The sequence below is a fragment of the Apaloderma vittatum genome, unplaced genomic scaffold (genome assembly GCF_000703405.1).
Source record: "Apaloderma vittatum isolate BGI_N311 unplaced genomic scaffold, ASM70340v1 scaffold12662, whole genome shotgun sequence".
Classification (NCBI taxonomy): domain Eukaryota; kingdom Metazoa; phylum Chordata; class Aves; order Trogoniformes; family Trogonidae; genus Apaloderma; species Apaloderma vittatum.
The window spans coordinates 9,219-23,623 of NW_009702012.1; the positions used below are offsets into that span (position 1 = coordinate 9,219).

At 44.9% G+C, this 14,405-nt stretch overlaps 1 protein-coding gene across 1 annotated transcript; it reads left to right on the top strand.

Moving 5' to 3' along the window:
* Window positions 1-9,096: 9,096 nt before the first annotated feature.
* SDC1 (syndecan 1) lies at window positions 9,097-13,151 on the top strand. Its single transcript, XM_009879380.1, has 6 exons — window positions 9,097-9,236; window positions 9,910-9,991; window positions 10,138-10,219; window positions 11,511-12,004; window positions 12,225-12,354; window positions 12,917-13,151. Exons 1-6 carry the CDS (start codon window positions 9,097-9,099, stop codon window positions 13,081-13,083), a joined length of 1,095 nt encoding a protein of 364 aa, XP_009877682.1. The 3' UTR covers window positions 13,084-13,151.
* Window positions 13,152-14,405: the final 1,254 nt, after the last annotated feature.

A 14,405-nucleotide genomic window follows, 5' to 3' on the forward strand; every position in this document is an offset into this window, starting at 1 on the left:
ATTTGCTTCCCTTCCTTGGGTGAAACATAACAGCTTCTTCCCTGCCTCCCAGAATCAATGTGTAGCATGGTGATGAGGTCGCTTCTGACTTCTGGGAGCTTCTTGGAGCACATCTGCTCAGGTCGGGGCACTTGTGCAGCTCTAGCGTTACCTGTGGCAGTTTGCTGCTCAAACAAAAGCTGGCATGGAGCTCATTCGAAATGGGCAGTAGTTGTACATGTCATTTGTCTCCAGAAGACAGGTTTCCCTAGGGCCAGAGGCACACATGTGTTTTCCTGGTGTTGCTGAGACACATTGGTGATTCATAGCGTGCCACCAGCCTAATCTGAAGACCTGAGGCGCCATAGACCACGCCACACTTTCATATAGACATATCTCTGATTTCTGAGGGGGCACTCCCTGAGCTGAATGGCTGATGGTGAAGAGAGCGAGTTGTGCTCCTGTGGGACCAGAGTCCTTGAGCTGTCTCTCTTGCATCCTGATGCTGGTGTGCTGCGGGCTTGTGCTCTGTCCTGTAGCAACAGCCTCGGCAGGAGGATTGTGCAGGGTTGAGCCTCTTGGCATGCTGGCACGTGGCCTACAGCTGCACGCCGACCAGTTTGACCCAACAGGCCTGCTGGAAGAGGACAGATTCAGATGGGACGAGTGGAGACACTAGCTGCTTTCAGCTCTTCCCTCTAACCCAGTCTTGGACTGCCTTCATCAGTCTCGGGGCTGTAGTGCTAACTGGTCTGCTTTGCTGGGAGCTAGGCTGTGTCTTACCTTTATGGAGGGAGAAGACTTGCTTCTCCAACCCATGCATGCTGTCCAGGAGCAACGAAGCGGCCTGAAGCCCACTGTTGCCCTTGCTAGGAAGTCTCAGTGATCCTGCAGAAAGTTTCAGTGCCATGACAGTCCTCAGTGCTGATCCTGTGAGCAGGTGGCAAGAGAAAGGGCAAAGAAAGAAATGTGCACCCAAATGCAGGCGAAACTGTTCATGGCAACAGAAGACAATGCATGGATGGCAAGAATTGCCTAAGGATAGGGACTGGTTTTGCAAGGACAGCTGTTAAAGACATCAGGTTAATGTGCTTACCTGTGTTAGAGAGCAACATGACAAAGTCCAGTCTCTGTTTAAGTGGCTGTAACTGCCGATGACTTGTCTGAAGTGAGTTGCTCAACCTTTGCCTGTCTGGGCTCTGCAGCAGGGGCTCTGTGTGCTGTGGCCATCCTGCCTGTTGTGAGCTAGCCGGGGATGTGTGGCTGTGCTACTGCAGGAGGAGGAAAAAGCAGCAGGGACCTTAAATCCTGTCACTTCTAATTTCTTCTTCCGTCAGGAGGGTCATGTTTATCTGTGTTGCAGTTACAAAGATGATGAAGGGAGTGGAACATCTCCCTTCTCCCTTATGAGGACAGGATGAAGGAGCTGGGTCTCTTTAGCTTGGAGAAGAGGAGGCTGAGGGGGGGCCTCATTAATGTTTATAAATATATCAAGGGGGAGTGTCAGGAGGATGGAGCCAGGCTCTTCTCCGCAACATCCAGTGACAGGACAAGGGGCAATGGGTACAAGCTGGAATATAGGAGGTTCCACAAAAGGATTAGGAAAAACTTTTTCACTGTGAGGGTGCCAGAGCCCTGGCACAGGCTGCCCAGGGAGGGTGTGGAGTCTCCTTCTCTGGCGCCATTCAAACCCTGCCTGGACATATTCCTGTGTGACCTACTGTAGGTGATCCTGCTCTGGCAGGGGGGCTGGAGTAGATGATCTTTTGAGGTCCCATCCAACCCCTGACATTCTGTGATTCTGGTATGCATGAGTAGGGAGTTTTGGGCTGCTGGAGACCTTTGGTGGATGGGTTTCCATTTCATTAAGGTTTTCTGACCTGCAGCCTACTCCCCTCTTCTAACGTTACTTTGCCAGGGTTCCTGGGACAGGCAGCCCACCACTGGCTTTGGCTGAAACTAACAATTCTCTGACTGTGCTTTTCTAAACAAGCAGATGAACTGGCTGTGGCTGTAAGACTGAATCTTGTCTGGTGTTTTTGCTACACTAGAAAGTAAGAAGTGCAGGTGACTTTAAGTCAGAGGGTTTTAAGACAGGTTAGGTTTGTCTGGTCTTGACTTAGGCAGCTCACTGCTCATCTCTCAAGCCGGCTGAAACAGATGAAAATTAATTCCCCAGAATGAACCCTTGTAGCTGTGTCTGCATCTACTTTGCAGAACTCTTTGAGGTTATACATTAACTGTGGCTTTCTCGTGCTATCTGAAGAAATGAATGTCTGAACTATCAAGTATGTTAAAGAGCTGTGGGGAAGGCTCTTTAAAGAAAAGCAGTTATAGCATAAGACTGAACTGGCTGCTTCTCATTAGATTAGCTGCAGGGAAAAGAGCTTTCTTGTTAGACTGCATCTTCAAAACATGGGCTGCCTTGAACGTGGGAGACAAAAGGTGCCCCATTTCTGTCCATTTTGTGACAACCCGCACCTGCCACTGCGACAGACCTAAGTTGGCTGTTTGTTGTGTGCCGTATCTGTGTATGCATTGACCTGCCAGTGAGATTTTGTTGATGGTCTGGGCTGTGTTGCTTGGCTGGAAGGAGCTGGGTTGTCATGAGTGGAAGAGGTGCGCAGTAACTTGCTTGTTTGATGTATCTTCCAGGTGAAAAAGCAGGAGCACAGACTCTTAAGTAGCTTCTCTGTATTGCTGAAAGACTGACCAGACTTCTAGTGGAGCTGGCTGAGAGAGAACTGGGAGCTCTTCTGCATCAGAGCTGACGTGGTGCTGTATGCTCCAGGCAGCACGCACAAGTGATGGGTTGTCACTGGTGCTGCGTGTGCTCATGGTCACAAGCTTCACCAGCTGTGGAGTCTTGTTGGATTCCAACTACCCCTGACTTTGCTCAGCCCTCTCTGCTGAAGGACATGCACTATATTCCTTGTCCAGCACTAAATTGCAATTGCACTGGGCTTCCTGTAAAGTTCAGGTGCCCGGGACAAAAGCAGAACTACTCCCTTTTTGAATAAGACATCTCTCAAGCCTTCCCTAAGCACAGGAGCAAAGGCTAAAGACCACTGTTGTCAGACTTCAGAACAGACCTTATCTGTGGTGAACAAACACTCCGCAGAAGGGAACTCTCCCTACAACTCCTCTCCTTGCTCTTTTTTGTATAAGCCTGTGCGGCCCTTTGAGCCAGCCCCTGATTTGTGCGCTGCCCGCAGTCTGCGGGTGGTGATGTGCATTTCCATAAGGCAGGGCAGTGGCAGGGGGTTTTACAGCCGCTCTGCTGCAGGGCAGGGGAATGTGTGTCAGCATCCCAGGAACCCAGGCTGTGATTCTCTATGAATTGCTTAAGCAGCCCTGGCTGCCGTGCTCTGCCCTGTGCCAATACAAACACTTGTGCATTCATGCGCTGAGCAGGATCAGGGAACTGGTCCTGCTGGAAAATTCTTTGCATAATGTTTTCTTCTCCTTTTGTTTTTTTCTTTTTTTTTTTTTAAAAAAAAGACTAGTTCCCTGATCTTCTTCACCACGAGGCTGCATGAACAGCTCTGCAGGAGATGGTGCAGGAAGAATGAAGTGACACGCTTTTATGGGAGGTGGTAGTTTCAAGTGCCCTGCTGCAGAATGTGAAACCCAACCTGATGGTAACAGGTTGGGGCATTTTCACTCTTGGCATGTTGGTTGTTGTGCTTCAGCCCTCCTTAATTAAAAAAGTTGCCGTGTCACAGTAAGGAAAAATGTAATGCTGATTGGGCAGTAGTGTGGTACTTATCAGGAGAGCCTCTTTACCTGAAAGGGTTAGACTAGGTGATCCTTGAGGTCCCTTCCAACCTGGTCTTCTATGATTTGAAGTATTAGGATTGTAGCTTCTGTGCATATTGAGTAACTGGCTGCTCTTCTTCCTTGGCCACTGCATCTTGTTCGGAGTATGCTTCTACAACCACGACCACAAACCCTGACAGAAAAAAAGACGATCAAAGCCAAGTGGACAGTGAGCAGAGATTACAGTCTGGTCCATTATGCCCATTGTGGAATAGACCTTAAAAGCTCTTACCCTGTTTTGAGTAGATGTTGAAAGGTGTTTCACTGCCTTGAGAGCGAAAGTGCCAAGAGGTGGCTACTGTGTGATGAACAGGTGGTTCATGCTTCAAACAAAAGCACCTGCTGTTGCAGCTAGGACCTCTCCCTCAAAGACAGTCCCCTGCTGCTCTTTGGCAGGAGCGCCCTGTGAGCCACTGTCAAAGCCTTACTCCTGTTGACGTAAAGTGATGGAAAGAAGGGCGGCGATGCTGAAGGCTGTTGGCAGCAAAAGCTTATTGAGGGAGGTGGGAAACAACACCCTCTGAAATAGGGAGGGTAGAAAGCTGTGGTGCTTTGAACAACCGGGGTTGGAACACTAGCCAGGGATAAAAGTATTGCTTAAATCCAGGCTATCCAGTCCACAGGCTGTTTGTGTGATAGACTGTAGCCATCTTTCTGCTCTTTGTCCTGTGCTGTAAGTCTGAATCTTTGGCTGTTGTAGGAAGGTAATTACTTCATTAACCTGCAGGGTCACCAAGCAGCACTAATGCTTATCTTGAGCAATGGAGTAATGGGAGAAACAGCTGGAAGAGCCACCAGCTGAGAAGGTGCCACACTGCTACTGACTTGGGATGTAGCAGACTTGCATGCAAGCTTCAGTTCTAACTTGCCACAAAAAGCATTGGCTCTATTTCAGCTACTCCAGAATTTATGGCTGACTTAAAATTGAAGGTGTGCAGTCAACTTAATGCTAGCAGTGTGTATTCCTGCAGGAGGAGGGAGATAGCTGAGGATGCAAGTGGTTGCTTTGGGGGTTTTTCCCCTTAACCATTTAAGCTGTCTGATGAACCTGAGCATCTGGGACTGGGATTAATCATGCGTGGGCTATTAACTGCAGAATATCAAGGTTTAACAAAGCTAAAATTTCTTCTAGCAGGTGGTTTTGTCTTCCCACACAGTAATATCAGTATTTTGAGGTTAGAAGCTCCTCAGGTCGCTCTGGCTCAGATAGCATTTCTGTTAGAGGGACAAACTGCTCTTCAACAAATAGAAAAAAAGCGAAAGACAAAACTTTAAACCTTTCTGTTAAAGTTTATTTTGAAGCTGATTCAAATCCTTGTGAAAGTCTTATTCTGGATGCTTCTGTGTCATATTTAGTAGATGAACCAGAGAGAAAGTGCTTGTCTTGAGAGACATATAAGAACAAGAGCAAGCCATTGTCTTTGCTTCCCATAAAGCTGGAAGACTCTTGCAGGATGCTCAGGGAGGTGTTTGAGGTGGGAGAGCTCATTACTTTTCAGCTGAATAAGAAGGATTTCTTAGGAGAAACAAATGTGCAAATTTCATAGCATTATTCAGATAATGGAGGATTTCAAGTGTTTTTTGACACTGCTGTAATAGGCTGCTAGGATTAATAAGAGTGGGATACAAATCATCCTTAATCTAGTTTAGGGCTTGTGGCAGCATGTGGCAAAGCCAGTGTTTTTGCTTACCTCAAAGAGCAATTTGAAAAAAGCTGCTTTGCTTTACATATACCATGGCTCCAAATTAAAGAAATGTGGTTCCCAGTTTGGGCGGGGTGAGATCAACTAATAAACTAGAAATCCTCCCCTTCATCGTGAGAGAGTACTTCAGATCTCTGCTCTTGTAGGAGGGAATTTTGCGGCAGCTGATGGGATAGGCACAGCAAGATTCATGTATTGAGACTACGACCAAGATGAAGACTGAAAAATAGTTAGAAATTATAGATTTTGAGTTGCTTGGGGTTTTGTGTTTTTTTTTTTTTTTAAAAAAAAAAAAAAGAAAAAAGTCTGGAGTATGTCAGACTTCTGGAGCCAATGATATTACAAATGAGTTGTGAAAGCCTGGCCCATTCTTGATTAAATTGAAGATGCCACTAAGCAGCTTTCTGGTCGTCTCAGCAGAACTGAATGACTATTGTTCTTCAACAATACAGCGCTCAGCAAGAGCAGAGGCCAACAGTCTCCCCAGGGCTTCCCCTAAACGGGCTGCTTTGATACATGGGGAAGGGGCTTTTCCACTGGTTCTAATGGGAAGTGGTTAATGCATATCAAAAATGCTGTTAAAAATTTTGCCTCTCACATGCAGCTGGATTCAGTGACACCAAATCAAAAGGACTAGGCAATGCTTTTTTTAAGCAGTTGTCTGAACTGTTTGGTTTAAAAAAAAAAAAAAACAAACCTTAAAAAATCTGAGCTTGTTAAGTGGTGAAAAAACATTACATTGTGAAAGTGGTATAGGAATTGAAAGGGTTTTTTTTCTACTAAGATACATGAGATACCATCAGAGATCTTTCAAAGTATCCGCTGGTTGAACTTAAATGTGTTCATCCAGCCTCTCTGGCATCAATTACAATGTGAGTGGTCTGCAAATAGCCTCAATGGACTGAAAAATAAACTGGATGGTGATGGAAGTAATTTCTAAAAGCACATCCACATTAGCTGATTAACAATCTGATAATAAAATTTTGAGCTAAAGTAATGCAAAATTGTTGGTAATCTTGCTGTAAGCTGGAATTTGTTTGCAGCTCTTTCGTATGATAACATAAACTGGTGACTCAGGTCTGTGTTCTGTGCCCCTAATCCTCTTGACTAATCTAAACCTTTCTCATTGGTATAACTCAGCTGCAATAAAAGGTCATGGTAAAGCCTTGACCATGAGGTGTTTGTTGTCTGAACAGCACAGTCCGTCTTCTTGCTGCAAACCCAAATTAGTTCAATCCTTTCCAATGCTGTCCTGAGTCAGTGTTTTATGTTAACCTTGCTGTGTTTGAAATCCTTCAGCAGCAGATCATTTCTGCAGGACTTGTATTATGTGGGGCCGTAACGAAAGGTTACTGCCTTTCATGTCTTCTGAAGCTGTAGTCAATGGAGGAAGTGCAGTCTTTATATAACTGTACAGCTACATAGAATCGTAGAACCATAGAAACATTAAGGTTGGAAAAGACCTCTAAGATCATCTAGTCCAACCATCAACCCACTACAACTGTTACCGCTAAACCATGTCTCAAAGTGCCACATCTACATGTTTGGGTTTTTTTAACAACCCCAGGGATGGTGACTCCATCACTTCAGACAAATGTTCCTTAATGCTCGTGTGTCATGAAACTGGATGATGTCATGAAGTTACATCACTTTGTGAATGTTCTGACTGGCATCCGCACATGTATAATCCAGTACTGTCCCTTGAGTATTTGGAGCAAACAAAGTCCTCGGGTCCTAATCTTCAAACTTACTGGTCGATGGGAGATGCTGCAACTCCCAGAGGAGCAACTTGGGACAAGACCCTTTTGGACAACTAAGTAGAAGGAAACATATAGTGGAACTTCACCAAATTCTCATATAAACTATGGAAAGCAGACTTGATTAATCCTGCATCATGTTTTCTATAATGTTATTGAAGTACAGTAGCCAATCTCAGCGGGCAGGAACGGGTCTGAGTTTGCTTTCACATTTGCAGGTGGCTGCTGAGCAGCAGCTGGGCAACTACACTGGAATAGCGTGGGTCTCCAGTGGTTTACATTGGGCTGCACTGGACTTCCCTCTTCTAAGGAGGACCTAGCTACCCCTGCTAAGATACAGAAATCAAACTAAGGTTCAGACAAGTACAAGACAAAACTTGTGGAGAAGCAGAACATGCAGCAGCCTAAGAAGAGGCTAATAGGTCAGGTGTGAGGGGAAATGTGAGGGTAGGCTGGCTGAACGCCCTGGCTAACAGGACGGGAAGTGTGGCTCGTTTGTGATCAAGCCTCCTTTGTTAATGCCACAAAGGGAAGGGGTGCTGGCTCGGTCATCAAGATCAAGAGTAGTTGTTTCATTTCCTGACGATCTGTGATCCTTCCAGTAGTGTTGCAAAGATCTGCAGACCAACAAGTCTGTCCAGGTGTTCTTGGAAATCTTGGATGAGTTACCCCTGAAGATTCAGATTTTGGGCAAAGTTAGTCATGATCTTAGATAAAGGTGTATGGTGACATGTCTTTAACTGTATTGGCAGTCCCCTTGTTCAATAAGAAGCTGGAGAGATTGCTTTTTAACTGCTTCTGGGTAGAGTCTTCCCACTGGGAAGAGAATGCGGCACCTGTTTTTGCACCCAGGGCCAGGCTGAGTTGGAGAGCAAGGGATTGTGCTTGCCACTCTTAGTGCAAGAAAGGAGGGAGAAAAATAGTGCCCAACCCTCCATCAGCCAAAGTGGGGCCATTTCTGAAGTCTGAATTCACTTCTGGGCGTACTGGAAAGGACGCTCAAGGGAGCAGAGTTTGAGAAGTGGGCGCTTCTTTCTGTAATCTTTATGTGCCAACAGTTTGTACTCTTTAATGTTTGAAGTGCAGCGAGATCAGTTTGTGTGAGTCACTGACCTTCAACCCGAGAAGGAAATCATAGAGGAAGTACTTACCCGACCTCCTTTCCGTGGAGGAGTGCAGAAGCACAGTGCGAACAAGCAAGGACAAAGAGAAATCTGAATTACTTCATGACATGCAGCTATACTAAAGACTGAAGGGCAATTTTTTCTTAGAAATTCCTCTAGAAATGTGCGCACAGGAGCTTGAGGAAAAGACTTTTGTTTTCTCGTAGCAAAGGAAAGTGCTAAAAAGTTTAATATCCCTGAGTTGTTTTTGTTCTTTCTTGATATTTTAAAAAAAAATTATAACATCATCTAACTACAATGATCACCTAGAAGGGGTAAAACCTTGGCCTGATGAGGCTGGTGACAGCTTGCATATTTGTCTTCAGAGAGGTCGAATGGACTAGTTAATCACCTTGGAAACTAGTTGTTTTACAGAAATGTGGGGAATGAATAAGGTGTTAAGGATGGAAGAGAAAAAGAATAAAAACAAGACAGGGCAAATAAATACAGCCATATAGGTAATAGACAATGAAAGAGCTCAATTGCTTTGTTTCACAGATCATATTAGTCCTAGGTAATGTCTCCCTAGGATGAAAATGGGTGTTATACTCATTTTTAAGTGACCCCATTTTAGGAGAAGCTAGAGAAATATGGTGGGCCTGGTTACAAAGCTGGCAAGAATGTAAAAAGAATGTACATAACAAAATGAGATTTCACACTCCCAATAAAACCGTGATGAGCTTGGATGATGCAATGCAGTATCTCCTAAACTTGCAGACGGTGCAGTGCTGGAAAGGGATGACGAGTGCATCTTGGGAAGTCAAAATTCTGGAAAACGGGGAATGTGATTTGATGGGGAAAGATGAAATTCACAAGTGACTTATAGGGCTTTGGTTTGAAATATGAGGAGAGTGACTGGTTAAGTCATGGTAGGCCTGCAGAGATAAGCCTCGGGCTGGTCACAAGCTGAGAGTCCAGCGTGTTGTACCGGTAGGAACAGTAAGTGTATGCGGCAGAACCCAACAAGGTGCCTGAAGTAATCACTCTGCTTTATTTAGCGTTGTCTTCCCTGGATACCCTGACCCTGAACAGCTTGGAATGTTGTGTGTTATGACAAACAAGTGCAGTAGAACAGGGCTTTGCTGTCTTGCTTCAGCAACTGAACTTCTGTGCTGGTTAGTGTACTCCCTGAGGCATAAATGGAGACAGCTCAGGGCTGTATTCTATAGAGGAGGGTGGCTGCTATCTCAGGATTTAGTCTGAATACTCAGAAAAAGGGAATCTCAATCTACTTCCAGTTAGATGCTGTAGTTTCAGACAGGTGAACAGTGCTGAAGGGTTCAGAAAGGCAGAGAGTCCAAACTACTTTGCCTCCCCTTCTGCTTCTTAGATATAATGCAGTAACTCATCAGTGAAGTGGGTTGGTAGGTAGTGAAGGCAGGAGCAGTCAGAGCCTGAAGCAGAATGGTTTCGTTGTGTAAGGGCTGAGCATTGGCTGCTACCAAGATGCAGCTCTGAACAGAGTCATTGCTTTCTTCTTTCCCAAAGCCAGTGCATCCTGGAAGGAGTCAGCAAGACTGACCTTTCCAATGCCAAACTGATTAACCAGAACTACTCTTTTGAAGAGGGGGTATGGAAAGAAGAAAGATGAGAAACTGCAACCTGAACAAAGGAAGCTTGTGTAACCTCCAGGAGCTCTTGTAGGACCCTGCACAAGCAACATGGTAACTTTAAGTAATCTCATCGTTAACACGCCCTTTTCCCTTCTCTTTAAAGCAAACGACAAATCTGAACCTTCCCCCTGAAGATCTTGATTCATCTGGTGATGACGACGATGCGTTCTCAGGTTCAGGTGCAGGTGAGTTATTAGCACTTGTATTGTTAGGGCTTGATCCTTCCAGACTGCGGCAATCGAAATCTTGATGAACATTGGAGCTAAAAAGGGGGAGGGAGGAATCATACACACACCCCTGCCGCGGAATACGAGAGTTGGGAACAAAGACTGAGCCTAATCTATTCATCTTGCATTGCTTCATATACTAACAATTAGCAGAAAATTAATTATAGGAGACTTGAAAGGATCAGAAGAAGGTATACTCCATATTATTCCTAATATGAACTCCATATTATTGCTAATATGAGATAATGTATGAAGAATATTATAAAATTGGAGTAAGTCTTTAGTTTTGGGCATGGCCTGAAACTGCATCAGGGAAGATTTAGGCTAGATATCAGGAAACACTTCTGTGAGGAGAGGGTGATCAATGCACTGCTCAGGGAAGTGGTGGAGTCACCGTCCCTGGAGGGGTTTAAGGAGAGGCTGGATGTGGCACTTAGTGCCCTGGTCTGGCCCATGTGGTGGTGTTGGGTCACAGGCTGGACTTGGTGATCTCAGAGGTCTTTTCCAGCCTCAGCAGTTCTGTGATTGTCCTCTTATGAGCTGGTAGAAGATACTATTTGAGAGTGTGTAAACCCCAACCTGCCAACATACATCAAGTGCAAATTTTATCTGACATTAGGTATGCACATTCCTATGGACCATATTTTTTAGAAAGTGGAGTAAAGAGGTTTTAGGGTGGGGAGAAAAGTCTATCAGAATGATTACTGAACTGCATGAGAGAGACCTTTGGTGTTCAGTGCTGAAATTGAGGAGATGCTACTGAGGCAAGAGCAAACTGTTTAAAGCATGGTATCTTGCTTCCTTCCCGCCACATGCTTGTATTTTAAATTAAGTTCTGGGGGTATAAGACCCTGATATTAGTGCCAAATGTGCCAGTGACTAAAGATGTCAAATACATGGGTGACTGCTCTGAATGAAATAAGAATTATTTATGGAAAAAGAGTCAGATAACTGTCCTGAGCAAAGGGTGGACTGAAAGCAGACATCCTCTCTGTTGACCTGTCTGCAAACACACTAGCACTTGTGACTTAAGGAGGAGCAGATGTCTAACAGGTACTGCTGAATAGCCCATCAGTCTGTCTTTTCCTTATTCCACCCAATGGGATAAGGAATTACAAACTGAACTGCTGTTATTACAAAAATTGGCTGTGTACATTAGGCACAGCTTCCTTAGACCAGCGTCCTGAGGATACTATTAATCGGTCTCTAAACTGACTGGGGATAACATTTGTTTTGTTTTGTTTTGCAGGCCCCCTGACTGACCAATCTCGCACCTGGAAAATCCCAGGAGAACCGACTAACTCCTCGTTACTGGCAGTACCCATGGATTTCAAAGAACAGCCATTTCCTGGGATCGAGAGCCGAACTGAAAAGGAAGTAATATCTCCTTTTGCAACCAGCAATGTAGTGACAGAGGAGCCAGTTGTAGCCATGAAGGAGGAAGTATCCATCCTGGGCTCTCCTAATGAGAAGACAACAAATGATACAGTTACGACAACAGCAAGAAGCCCAACTACTCACTTTCCTGCAGTGGTTCATGTAACTCCTTCAGAAGCCTCAGACACAGTCCACGAGCTTGAACCTAAAATCCCTGGCTCTGATGTGCCAGACATCCAAGACGTGCCTGAGCCCCACTCTACCACCCATTATGAGAGAGACGTCATTGCCACCCCCACGGCAACAGCTCCAAAGGATGTTGTTCCTACACATGTGGAGGTTTCTGAAGATGGCTCTGGAGACCCGGTGAGGACTAAGAGCTTTGACACCCTTCCCAGGGAGATGGCTTTAATAGTATATAGTAAATTGTTTTTGAAGGAAAGGGTGAAAATTTGTCAAGAACAATGATTGATTTAGTAAGTTATATTGATGGAAGGTCTTAGATGAGAAAAAACAAAGCTGTGGAAACTCTCCAGTACGAGACATGATGAGAAACATGAATAACCTGCCTTGTATGTTTCAACAGGGAGACTTCATCTTGACTAAAGAAGAGGATTTGGTCCCCACCCAGAACTCAGAAGTACCGGCTGACTCTGGAAGGAATGCCAAAGCAGCAGGAGCCTCAGGAATTATGGACAGAAAAGAAGTTCTTGGAGGTACCTGATATTCTGGATTTCTAGTTGATAAAAGCAGACTCTCTCAGGAGCCTTCAAGGCAGCAGAAGCTGCAGCTCTCCAAGTACATCCTCGAGCATGAAAGCCAACCTTTTATATTAGACCTCTGAAATGAGGGTGGCAATTCATGATTCTCTGTCATCAAAGCCCTAAAAGGGGCAAATATTAATCTGCTAATAGCAAAGCAGCCACTGCTAGTTATCTGGAATTTTATGTTTAAACTTACTCGTTCTCTCAACAATTAAGAGTAAAACTGTGGTAATACTGCCTGGATCAAATTAGTGGAGCTGCACCACGTAGCCTTGCACGCGTTGCAGCATGGCCCAGTGGGAGATCTGTTTCTCTGGGTCTGCCTCATGTAGATGAGCAGGCTCTTGGTAATGGCAGGGTGACTGGTTTGGGAGGGGGTGGAAGGACAAATTAATTTCTGCAAGTCCTAAAGTCGAGGACTGCACAGTAAGGAACTATTTGTAACCTACAATCATATTAGCGTTGTCTGGTGTGGCGTCTAGAGTAATTTGTGGGTTTTTTCCCCCCCTTCTAGGTGTTATTGCTGGAGGACTGGTAGGCTTGGTGTTTGCGGTGTTTCTAGTTGCATTTATGCTGTACAGAATGAAGAAGAAAGACGAAGGCAGCTATTCCCTGGATGAACCAAAACAGTCTAACGGAGGATACCAAAAACCACACAAACAAGAAGAATTCTATGCATAAACACTGTTCTTCAGGACACTTCTTATTCCATCTTTCTTGGACTCTTCTCTCCCTGCACGTGGACCTCCTAGTGTGCTTTGCATTAAACTTAAGCCATATGATCATTGGGTTATCTGCCCTTACCACTTTGCCATTGGAAATTTTGTAACTACAAAGTAGATCTGGATTCATTGAACATTCCCTGCTTTCTTGCACAACTTTTTTTTATATATATATATTTTTATTTTTATTTTTTTTAAAACAGAAGTGGAACTGCAAGTTCCTAAACTCACTTTGGTTTATCTAAAGACTGCTGGGGCAGGCAGTGGGGAGAAGATAAGGGAGCACTGTATGTATAAACCTTTTGATATTTAGGGAAAGGGCTAGCAAGAATAAACAGTTACCAGTGCTCAAATTTTCTACAGCAGGGATACTTCCTATTTAACTCATAGGTGTGTTTAAGTGTCACAAATGGCTGCGCTGGGCAGATGTTTGGTACGCAGCAATCCTCTAGCTCTTTCTGTCATATTTGGAGCACTTAATGCCTATGAAATATCAAGCTGAACACGATTTCTAGTGAAAGCAGGCGTGAGAGGCAGGGAAAGCAAATGAATGTCACGTGCTTTAAAATAACATATTTTGGAAGCATTATCCCATACTCAGAATGAGCTCCTAAGCAGTTGGTGCGTACACCAGTACAAAACAAACCCCGAAGACCCCCAAAACTAAGTGGAGAGTTCCAAAACTCTAAGTGGAGACCCCCAAAACTAAGTGGAGAGTGCCTCACTACCCTCTTGCTCTTTCTAGGCCTAAGTAAGAAATAGATCTTTTTTTTATTTTTATCTTTTTTTTTTTCTCCCCAAAGCAGTTTCATTTCAGACATTCCCTCTTCTTAGGTGCCAAGTCTAGGCTGGGCTGCCACGCTGCAGATGCTCTTTGCCCGCGCTACCGTGTAGCTGCCAGATGACTACGGCGAGTTGTAGCATCTACCTCTCCGTGCGCAGTTGACACTGGTGGTCTGGTAATGTGGTCTGCCATCTACGCCACAGAATACCTTGGCACACAGGGACGGAAGGTAGAAAGCAGCATATCATGACTCCACAGCTAAGAAGCAGAGAAACGTAGTGTCTGAAACAAGCGTGACGAAGGCTTAAGTGTAGATGGCCTTAAATATATACAACAGTTGGCGTGCTTGATTCTCATTACTATGGAACAGCCCTTCAGAGGCTGTTCCCGCACTTTGGAGAGAAGCAACTCCAGGGATGTCAGACTAGTAAGGGCCGAAAAGCACCTCCTGAGGAAAGTCGGGTTGCCTCAAGCTGTTGGTGGTCAATGTGCTGTGA